This window comes from Rhopilema esculentum, chromosome 1 (genome assembly GCF_057945365.1).
Source record: "Rhopilema esculentum isolate cy_ngs chromosome 1, ASM5794536v1, whole genome shotgun sequence".
In the NCBI taxonomy this organism is placed as follows: domain Eukaryota; kingdom Metazoa; phylum Cnidaria; class Scyphozoa; order Rhizostomeae; family Rhizostomatidae; genus Rhopilema; species Rhopilema esculentum.
This window is the reverse complement of record NC_142815.1, coordinates 2,837,311-2,849,300: the sequence shown is the minus strand read 5'-3', so window position 1 is coordinate 2,849,300 and position 11,990 is coordinate 2,837,311. Positions and strand designations below refer to the sequence as shown.

Below are 11,990 nucleotides of genomic sequence, written 5' to 3'. Positions count from 1 at the left end.
CTGTTTTTAGACAAAAAATTTTTCCAAAAAAATCGACGATTTTTCTAAGCCTATAGCCTTACTTTTTCATCAAAAAATGACCGCTCTTCAAATCACCTATTTCTTCAAAAATTCAACTTTTTTACCGAAACTAAACAGATTTCTAGTTTATTCTGATCATACTAGAGCTAATTAACCTGTTTTTAGACAGAAAATTTTTCCAAAAAAATTGACCATTTTTCTAAGCCTAAAGCCTTACTTTTTCATCAAAAAATGACCACTCTTAAAATCACTTATTTCTTCAAAAAATCAACTTTTTTTCCTAAACTAAAATGATTTCTAGTTTATTCTGATCATACTAGAGCTAAACAATCTGTTTTTAGACAGAAAATTTTTCCAAAAAAATCGACGATTTTTCTAAGCCTATAGCCTTACTTTTTCATGAAAAAATGACCCCTCTTAAATTCACTTATTTCTTCAAAAAATCAACTTTTTTTCGAAAATAAACTGATTTCTAGTTTATTCTGATCATACTAGAGCTAATTAACCTGTTTTTAGACAGAAAATTTTTCTAAAAAATCGACGAATTTTCTAAGCCTATAGCCTTACATTTTCATCAAAAAATGACCGCTCTTAAAATCACTTATTTCTTCAAAAATCATTTTTTTTTTCCGAAAATAAACTGATTTCTAGTTTATTCTGATCATACTAGAGCTAATTAACCTGTTTTTAGACAGAAAATTTCTCCAAAAAAATCGACGATTTTTCTAAGCTTATAGGCTTACTTTTTCATCAAAAAATGACCGCTCTTAAAATCACTTATTTCTTCAAAAAATCAACTTTTTATCCGAAACTAAACTGATTTCTAGTTTATTCTGATCATACTAGAGCTAAATACCTGTTTTTAGAGAGAAAATTTTTCCAAAAATATCGACGATTTTTCTAAGCCTATAGCCTTACTTTTTCATCAAAAAATGACCGCTCTTAAAATCACTTATTTCTTCAAAAAATCAACTTTTTTCCCGAAACTAAACTGATTTCTAATTTATTCTGATCATACTAGAGCTAATCAACCTGTTTTTAGACAGAAAATTTTTCCAAAAAAATTGACCATTTTTCTAAGCCTAAAGCCTTACTTTTTCATCAAAAAATGACCACTCTTAAAATCACTTATTTCTTCAAAAAATCAACTTTTTTTCCGAAACTAAACTGGTTTCTAGTTTATTCTGATCATACTAGAGCTAATGAACCTGTTTTTAGACTGAAATTTTTTCCAAAAAATTCGACGATTTTTCTAAGCCTATAGCCTTACTTTTTCATCAAAAAATGACCACATTTAAAATTACTTATTTCTTCAAAAAATCAACTTTTTTCCGAAACTAAACTGATTTCTAGTTTATTCTGATCATACTAGAGCTAATTAACCTGTTTTTAGACAGAAAATTTTTCCAAAAAAATCGACGATTTTTCTAAGCCTATAGCCTTACTTTTTCATCAAAAAATGACCACTCTTAAAATCACTTATTTCTTCAAAAAATCAACTTTTTTTCCGAAACTAAACTGATTTCTAGTTTATTCTGATCATACTAGAGCTAATAAACCTGTTTTTAGACAGAAAATTTTTCCAAAAAATTCGACGATCTTTCTAAGCCTATAGCCTTACTTTTTCATCAAAAAATGACCACTCTTAAAATCACTTATTTCTTCAAAAAATCAACTTTTTTTCCAAAACTAAACTGATTTCTACTTTATTCTGATCATACTAGAGCTAATTAACCTGTTTTTAGACAGAAATTTTTTCCAAAAAATTCGACGATTTTTCTAAGCCTATAGCCTTACTTTTTCATCAAAAAATGACCACTCTTAAAATCACCTATTTCTTCAAAAATTCAACTTTTTTCCGAAACTAAACTGATTTCTAGTTTATTCTGATCATACTAGAGCTAATTAACCTGTTTTTAGACAGAAAATTTTTCCAAAAAAAACGACCATTTTTCTAAGCCTGAAGCCTTACTTTTTCATCAAAAAATGACCACTCTTAAAATCACTTATTTCTTCAAAAAATCAACTTTTTTCCCGGAACTAAACTGATTTCTTGCTCTTTCTGATCCTATTAAAGCTAATTTACCTGTTTTTAGACAGAAAATTTTTCTAAAAAAATCGACGATTTTTCTAAGCCTATAGCCTTACTTTTTCATCAAAAATGACCACTCTTAAAATCACTTGTTTCTTCAAAAAATCAACTTTTTTCCCGGAACTAAACTGATTTCTTGCTCTTTCTGATCATATTAAAGCTAATTTACCTGTTTTTAGACAGAAAATTTTTCCAAAAAAAACGACCATTTTTCTAAGCCTGAAGCCTTACTTTTTCATCAAAAAATGACCACTCTTAAAATCACTTATTTCTTCAAAAAAGCAACTTTTTTCCCGGAACTAAACTGATTTCTTGCTCTTTCTGATCATATTAAAGCTAATTAACCTGTTTTTAGACAGAAAATTTTTCCAAAAAAAACGACCATTTTTCTAAGCCTGAAGCCTTACTTTTTCATCAAAAAATGACCACTCTTAAAATCACTTATTTCTTCAAAAAATCAACTTTTTTCCCGGAACTAAACTGATTTCTTGCTCTTTCTGATCCTATTAAAGCTAATTTACCTGTTTTTAGACAGAAAATTTTTCTAAAAAAATCGACGATTTTTCTAAGCCTATAGCCTTACTTTTTCATCAAAAATGACCACTCTTAAAATCACTTGTTTCTTCAAAAAATCAACTTTTTTCCCGGAACTAAACTGATTTCTTGCTCTTTCTGATCATATTAAAGCTAATTTACCTGTTTTTAGACAGAAAATTTTTCCAAAAAAATTGACCATTTTTCTAAGCCTATAGCCTTACTTTTTCATCAAAAAATGACCACTCTTAAAATCTCTTATTTCTTCAAAAAATCAACTTTTTTTCCAAAACTAAACTGATTTTAGTTTATTCTGATCATACTAGAGCTAATTAACCTGTTTTTAGACAGAAAATTTTTCCAAAAAGATCGACGATTTTTCTAAGCCTATAGCCTTACTTTTTCATCAAAAAATGACCGCTCTTAAAATCACTTATTTCTTCAAAAAATCAACTTTTTTTCCGAAACTAAACTGATTTTAGTTTATTCTGATCATACTAGAGCTAATTAACCTGTTTTTAGACAGAAAATTTTTCCAAAAAGATCGACGATTTTTCTAAGCCTATAGCCTTACTTTTTCATCAAAAAATGACCGCTCTTAAAATCACTTATTTCTTCAAAAAATCAACTTTTTTTCCGAAACTAAACTGATTTTTAGTTTATTCTGATCATACTAGAGCTAATCAACCTGTTTTTAGACAGAAAATTTTTCCAAAAAAATTGACCATTTTTCTAAGCCTAAAGCCTTACTTTTTCATCAAAAAATGACCACTCTTAAAATCACTTATTTCTTCAAAAATTCAACTTTGTTCCGAAACTAAACTGATTTCTAGTTTATTCTGATCATACTAGAGCTAATTAACCTGTTTTTAGACAGAAAATTTTTCCAAAAAAAACGACAATTTTTCTAAGCCTATAGCCTTACTTTTTCATCAAAAAATGACCACTCTTAAAATCACTTATTTCTTCAAAAAATCCATTTTTTTCCCGGAACTAAACTGATTTCTTGCTCTTTCTGATCCTATTAAAGCTAATTTACCTGTTTTTAGACAGAAAATTTTTCTAAAAAAATCGACGATTTTTCTAAGCCTATAGCCTTACTTTTTCATCAAAAATGACCACTCTTAAAATCACTTGTTTCTTCAAAAAATCAACTTTTTTCCCGGAACTAAACTGATTTCTTGCTCTTTCTGATCATATTAAAGCTAATTTACCTGTTTTTAGACAGAAAATTTTTCCAAAAAAATTGACCATTTTTCTAAGCCTATAGCCTTACTTTTTCATCAAAAAATGACCACTCTTAAAATCTCTTATTTCTTCAAAAAATCAACTTTTTTTCCGAAACTAAACTGATTTTAGTTTATTCTGATCATACTAGAGCTAATTAACCTGTTTTTAGACAGAAAATTTTTCCAAAAAGATCGACGATTTTTCTAAGCCTATAGCCTTACTTTTTCATCAAAAAATGACCGCTCTTAAAATCACTTATTTCTTCAAAAAATCAACTTTTTTTCCGAAACTAAACTGATTTCTAGTTTATTCTGATCATACTAGAGCTAATCAACCTGTTTTTAGACAGAAAATTTTTCCAAAAAAATTGACCATTTTTCTAAGCCTAAAGCCTTACTTTTTCATCAAAAAATGACCACTCTTAAAATCACTTATTTCTTCAAAAAATCAATTTTTTTCCGAAACTAAACTGATTTCTAGTTTATTCTGATCATACTAGAGCTAATTAACCTGTTTTTAGACAGAAAATTTTTCCAAAAAAAACGACCATTTTTCTAAGCCTGAAGCCTTACTTTTTCATCAAAAAATGACCACTCTTAAATTCACTTATTTCTTCAAAAAATCAACTTCTTTCCCGGAACTAAACTGATTTCTTGCTCTTTCTGATCCTATTAAAGCTAATTTACCTGTTTTTAGACGGATAATTTTTCTAAAAAAAGCGACGATTTTTCTAAGCCTATAGCCTTACTTTTTCATCAAAAATGACCACTCTTAAAATCACTTGTTTCTTCAAAAAATCAACTTTTTTCCCGGAACTAAACTGATTTCTTGCTCTTTCTTATCACATTAAAGCTAATTTACCTGTTTTTAGGCAGAAAATTTTTCCAAAAAAATTGACCATTTTTCTAAGCCTATAGCCTTACTTTTTCATCAAAAAATGACCACTCTTAAAATCTCTTATTTCTTCAAAAAATCAACTTTTTTTCCGAAACTAAACTGATTTTAGTTTATTCTGATCATACTAGAGCTAATTAACCTGTTTTTAGACAGAAAATGTTTCCAAAAAGATCGACGATTTTTCTAAGCCTATAGCCTTACTTTTTCATCAAAAAATGACCGCTCTTAAAATCACTTATTTCTTCAAAAAATCAACTTTTTTCCGAAACTAAACTGATTTCTAGTTTATTCTGATCATACTAGAGCTAATCAACCTGTTTTTAGACAGAAAATTTTTCCAAAAAAATTGACCATTTTTCTAAGCCTAAAGCCTTACTTTTTCATCCAAAAATGACCACTCTTAAAATCACTTATTTCTTCAAAAAATCAATTTTTTTCCGAAACTAAACTGATTTCTAGTTTATTCTGGTCATACTAGAGCTAATTAACCTGTTTTTAGACAAAAATTTTTTCCAAAAAAATCGACGATTTTTCTAAGCATATAGCCTTACTTTTTCATCAAAAAATGACCGCTCTTCAAATCACCTATTTCTTCAAAAATTCAACTTTTTTACCGAAACCAAACTGATTTCTAGTTTATTCTGATCATACTAGAGCTAATTAACCTGTTTTTAGACAGAAAATTTTTCCAAAAAAATTGACCATTTTTCTAAGCCTAAAGCCTTACTTTTTCATCAAAAAATGACCACTCTTAAAATCACTTATTTCTTCAAAAAATCAACTTTTTTCCCGAAAAAAAAATGATTTCTAGTTTATTCTGATCATACTAGAGCTAAACAAACTATTTTTAGACAGAAATTTTCTCCAAAAAAATCGACGATTTTTCTAAGCCTATAGCCTTACTTTTTCATGAAAAAATGACCGCTCTTAAAATCACTTATTTCTTCAAAAAATCAACTTTTTTCCCGAAAATAAACTGATTTCTAGTTTATTCTGATCATACTAGAGCTAATTAACCTGTTTTTAGACACAAAATTTTTCTAAAAAATCGAAGAATTTTCTAAGCCTATAGCCTTACTTTTTCATCAAAAAATGACCGCTCTTAAAATCACTTATTTCTTCAAAAATCATTTTTTTTCCGAAACTAAAATGATTTCTAGTTTATTCTGATCATACTAGAGCTAAACAATCTGTTTTTAGACAGAAAATTTTTCCAAAAAATTCGACGATTTTTCTAAGCCTATAGCCTTACTTTTTCATGAAAAAATGACCCCTCTTAAATTCACTTATTTCTTCAAAAAATCAACTTTTTTTTCGAAAATAAACTGATTTCTAGTTTATTCTGATCATACTAGAGCTAATTAACCTGTTTTTAGACAGAAAATTTTTCTAAAAAATCGACGAATTTTCTAAGCCTATAGCCTTACATTTTCATCAAAAAATGACCGCTCTTAAAATCACTTATTTCTTCAAAAATCATTTTTTTTTTCCGAAAATAAACTGATTTCTAGTTTATTCTGATCATACTAGAGCTAATTAACCTGTTTTTAGACAGAAAATTTCTCCAAAAAAATCGACGATTTTTCTAAGCCTATAGCCTTACTTTTTCATCAAAAAATGACCGCTCTTAAAATCTTTTATTTCTTCAAAAAATCAACTTTTTATCCGAAACTAAACTGATTTCTAGTTTATTCTGATCATACTAGAGCTAAATACCTGTTTTTAGAGAGAAAATTTTTCCAAAAAAATCGACGATTTTTCTAAGCCTATAGCCTTACTTTTTCATCAAAAAATGACCGCTCTTAAAATCACTTATTTCTTCAAAAAATCAACTCTTTTCCCGAAACTAAACTGATTTCTAGTTTAATCTGATCATATTAAAGCTAAACAACCTGTTTTTAAACAGAAAATTTTTCCAAAAAAATCGACGATTTTTCTAAGCCTAAAGCCTTACTTTTTCATCAAAAAATGACCGCTCTAAAAATAACTTATTTTTTCAAAAAATCAACTTTTTTTCCGAAAGTAAACTGATTTCTAGTTTATTCTGATCATACTAGAGCTAATTATTCTATTTTTAGACAGAAAATTTTTCCAAAAAAATCGACGATTTTTCTAAGTCTATAGCCTTACTTTTTCATCAAAAAATGGCCGATCTAAAAATCACTGATATCTTAAAAAAATCGACTTTTTCCCTGAAACTAAACTGATTTGTAGTTTATTCTGTTCATATTTAAGCCAAACAACCTTTTTTAGACAGAAAATTTTTCCAAAAAAATCGACGATTTTTCGAAGCCTATAGCCTTACTTTTTCATCAAAAAATGACCGGTTTAAAAACACTTAAATCTAAAAAAAATCGACTTTTTTCCAAAAAATAAACTGATTTTTAGTTTATTCTAATCATAATAGAGCTAACCAACCTGTTTTTAAAAAGAATAATTTTCCCAAAAAATCGACGATTTTTCTAAGCCTTTAGTCTTGCTTTTTCATCAAAAAATATCCGCCCTAAAAATCACTTAATTTCCAGAAAGATTGACTTTTTTCCCGAAACTAAACTGCTCTTTAAGTTCTTCATGATTATAATAAAGATAATCAACCTGTTTTTAAGATAAAAAAATTTTTAAACAAATTGACGATTTTACTATGCCTTTATCTATCGGTTTGAATCAAATTTTGGCGCTGTTAAATGTCGCTGTTTGAGAAGTAGATAATTTTCTTTATTTAATCATGACAGACAAGCGAAGAATATGGGTCCGGAATATTGCATCTAAGATCAATTCCTTTGTCGAAAGGACAAAACGTAAGTGTTTGAAAAATAAAGCCTTGAGTAAGCTGTGGCCTTTCGTTACCTCCTGTAAATGGCAAATTTCTAAACCGGTATTAAACTTGCATTTGGATTTGATTGAAGATCTAGGTGCAAGAATTATTAAGTTCAAAATTGCTCAAGAATTTCCAATAAATAAACGTCACTTACTTCTTGAAATGTAAGAATTTCCTAGCCAGTATATATCTGCCACATTGAAATCTTGGTGAATTGGGCTACAGATCGTTTGTGACAGCAGGGAAAACCATCATATGTAAAAAAATTCCCCTCTCGTGTTTATGATTGCTTCCACTTTGCAGTACACCAGCACGATTTGTAAAGGTGCCACCGTTAGTGGGTTGTAATGAATCAGGTTTTCTTGACTCTGGCTGTAGTTTGATAGGCCAACGCACCAGGATTGTCTTCGACACCTTCACTTTCTTCTACCTGTCGGTCAGAATTTGTGGCTCTTTCTCCATTAGAAGTCAAACTCCATTGGTTTCAAACAGCTCTTGTCCGATGGGCACTTTCATCTTAATTCGAAGCACCAAGATAAAGTTGTCTGCCTTTAACTCTCTTCAAACTGAACGTATTTTCCACTTTTCAACGATTTGGTTCTGCTAAACCTTTGTCGCATACAATATCCTCGCTTTAATGACAAGATATCGTGTACTATGGTATTCGATTAAAATGTATACGAATGGAAGCCGCTTTCGTCTAAATGTTAAATGATTTAACTCTTTCAGTATACTTTTGGCATAACAACCAAGTTGACATTTCCTGCCATTTTTATCGAAAATACATCAAACGTGGCACTTCACGGCCGAGCTATGCACAGCTCCTTGTTTCTTCTCATTTTGACCTACTTTGAATATCCAAACAAAAGTCTCGTTTTGTTTGTCCAATAAACTTGCTCCCCTACTCACAATATCTTTTGTTGACCTGCCACAGAGAACGTGCAGGTCGCTCATTTGGGACTTGAAGACCCGTTGATGCAGGGGTTTGAATAAATTGCCAAACAGTCACGACCAGGGGTGCAGTGTGTCGAGAGCAAAATGTTTTTACACTATTTTGCCCTAGAGGCCTCATTGTTATTCTGGTAGCACTACACCCCCTGGCCGCAATACAGTGAATCTCCCGTGACAGGCATCTAGAATTCTACTCTTAAAATCTAAATTTTCTGTTCTTGCTGCAAATTGCTTGGAAATCAGTCCATGTTTTGGTCAGTTATTCTCAATTTGCCATTTCTAATGTTGCAAGCTGGGTTTAAAAATCAAATTCTTTTAGACTAAGAAACAGAAAAAGCACCATTCAGACTATATATGTATAAAAGACGATATTTTTAACATAAGATAAAGTTAACTAAAGCAAAACTTTACAAAAAACTTTCTGAATTCAATTAATATTGATAAATTAACATTTAGTGGTACAAACAAATTTTGCTGCTTGATATCGTTCGACTTACAACCACAAGAAGCGTTAATAAAATGCAACCCGAAGCACCCAAGAAACAAATTCGTTCTCTGATATTGTTGAATGGGATTTGCTGGAAAGCGCAGATCTCACAAAGTTGCAGTCTACCATGAAAACGCGGGATCCTGCGGGACTTCTTTTGTAAAAAAAAGCGGGATTTAAAAACAGATTTCTTGAGGGATTTGAATTGCAGGATTCTCGCAATAAACGATTCTCGCACTTATGTACGCAGAAGCACTTTAGCAGTTGGATACTGAATTCAAAACACGCGCTTCTCCCGCGGTTGAAGTACTGATCTCAACTGCCTGGGACAAATATCTAAATCCAACTTGCATCGTGGCAACATCTGAATAAGAGCACATACTACGCTCGGTACATTTTAAGCTCGTATGTCACCTGGTTATAGTGGGTTAATCGCTAACTGGAAGAATTCATTAGATAGGCCACAGTTGCACTAGTTAAATTACATCACGACTATCCTTTAATATTAACCTTTTAATGACCTATTACTGGAGGTCATGACCTTTGACTCGTTTCATCTCACTTTACAAGAATTATTTAAAATTATTTATGCACGGTTGCCCCATCATCAAGAAAAACTGATCTTCAGGATGAACTAATAGCCCTTCATCTTATTGAACATCGAGTCAAGACTTTCTCCTGCGATCACTATCTTGACCTATGGCTCTGGCCTTTTGAACTTATATTGTTCCTAAGGTCACAGATCAAAGCCTTGACGCACAGGCTTTGAGCATACGTTGGTCTAAAAGGATTTCACCAAGGTCACAATCATCACTTTTGACTTTAACCCTTTAAAATGGCTTCCAAAATTCTTACTAAGGTCAAAGATCATGACTTTTAACTCATAGCCTTTGAACTTACATGGTGTCAACTCGTTAAGTCTACATAACTTAGAATTAAGCATAAGTAGGATTCCTTGAATGCATTTACCTATTGGATACATCAAAACAGCGTATATGATACAAATAGAAGCAACACAGGACATCTGCAAAATAAGTGCAATCATAACTTTATAAAAGTCCTTGTTCCTTCAGTCTTCGTCTCTCTCTTAGCGACATTGGCTTCGACATATCAACCACTGGCCTTTCCGGCACTTTAATAACAGGTGCTGGTTTCTTTGGTTCCGGGGCTTTCTTCTCCTCCACAGGAGCAGGCTTTGCTTCCTTCGCAGTTCCGTTTGAAACTTTCTCTTCGGTATTCGCCTCACGTTGTTTCCTCCGTTGCTCCCGTTTTTTCTCAGCGTCTACATCATCGTCGTCATCCTTAGGGCGTTGCCTGCGGCGTTCGTGACGGGTGTCAACATCTTCTTGGTAGCCATTGGCGACGGTCTAAGGCGATAGATCATGTCACACAAATGTCACATTATTTGTCACTTTCGTCGATTACCACTGAACGCAGTTAGTCTCTAGATACAGTTCGCACAGGTTTGAAATAGCAGTGAGAACAATCAAGACTGCTATTCAAGCCAATTAAAGAGAGGCATCAAACAATGTCACCTTATTTGTCACTTACGTTGACTTGCACTGATCGCAGTTAGTCTCTAAATAAGGTTCGCACAGGTTTGAAATAGCAGTGAGAACAATCGAGACTGCTATTCAAGCCAATTAAACAGAAGTATCAAACAATGTCACCTTATTTGTCACTTACGTTGACTTGCACTAATCGCAGTTAGTCTCTAAATACGTTTCGCACAGGTTTGAAATAGCAGTGAGGGAAATTAAGCCAATCAAATAGAAGCTGCTCAGTGACCCGTTTGGGAACTGGAGGGTTTTGATTGGTCAGTGAGTAAATATGAACCGTAAATAAAGTACAGCGATAAAGTAGCAAGCTCTGAGATAAATTATGATTGCTGCTGAAGCCTTGATAAAATATCTTACCTCCTCTTCATTCTTCTCCTCCTCATCTTCGCCTCGTCGGCGCCGTCTTTTTTCGGCAAAACTCTCAGACTGCAAATAGCAAATGTTATGATTGTCATTATAAAACTTCAGAAGAAGGGTTCAAAATAACAAGACTGAAAATGTATACCCAGTTGTGGATCGAAATAGACCAATGAGAAAAAAGCCCGATGTTTTGTTGGACCCTAATTTTGACGTATAAAATTCCCAGGACTCTCTGAATGTTAGTATGTTGTGAAATTTTTGTTTTTCTTTCAAAGCCGTTTTCAAATTTTGCACCGCCAAAGAATTTGTTCAAATAAAAACATGTTACGCATCCTTTAGTGGCAGTAGTTAGATGTGGAAAGCAAGAATCTTTCACACGAGTGTTGGATTCATTCTGCAAAATTTCTTAGGTAGAATCTTTTTCAACTTAGAAGACGATTGATTTTACAAAACCCGTATCAAACTCTTTGAACTAAGGTCACAATGGAACGACGGTTTGAATTAAACAAAGACGCTTGTAAAATCTAAAATTATAAGCAATATAAACGACAAATTTTTCATGCTCATGGAAAGAGCATTTATGAATATTGTGTAAGATCAAAGGGTTACTTTACGTGAAGTTTCCAGAGATATGCGCTTTGACAAGTGGGTATATCAGAAAGCTAACACCTGTCTCCTTATCCTCATAATGAGGGACATCAAAAAGCTTGCTTTGAGTACTAGACAACTAATTATTATGTCATCAATAACGATGATTAAAGTACAATCGGCTCATACTTTTTCTGTGCCATCCTTATTGGACTTCCCTTCCTCCTTCTTGGTAGAAGGAGCGGTTGAAAGTAGTTTGTCGATGTCTTCCTCCTGTTGAATGAAAAATTAATGTCCTCTAAAATCAAGAAAATGAAACATTGAATCGTTACAAAAGAAGAGGCTATACCAGAATGAATTCAGCTATTATTCCCGAGCTGCAATGCTATTGGTGGACTTGAGACTGATTACATTAAGTTATCTTCATCTAATTTTAGAAACATGCTCTGTCAA

The 11,990-nt window shown here is 31.8% G+C and overlaps 1 protein-coding gene across 4 annotated transcripts in view; it reads right to left on the bottom strand.

The window, feature by feature from the left end:
* Positions 1 to 8,885: 8,885 nt before the first annotated feature.
* The window catches only part of LOC135690375 (uncharacterized), a 28,915-nt gene continuing 25,810 nt past the window's right edge, over positions 8,886 to 11,990 (bottom strand). For all 4 annotated transcript variants that reach the window (XM_065207904.2, XM_065207907.2, XM_065207906.2 and 1 more), the window contains 3 exons: positions 11,727 to 11,810; positions 10,947 to 11,015; positions 8,886 to 10,397 (listed from right to left, as the gene is read on the bottom strand). In XM_065207904.2, the coding sequence (XP_065063976.2) occupies positions 10,080 to 10,397; positions 10,947 to 11,015; positions 11,727 to 11,810 (471 nt within the window). In that variant the 3' untranslated portion in view covers positions 8,886 to 10,079. The remainder of the gene's footprint in view (positions 10,398 to 10,946; positions 11,016 to 11,726; positions 11,811 to 11,990) is intronic.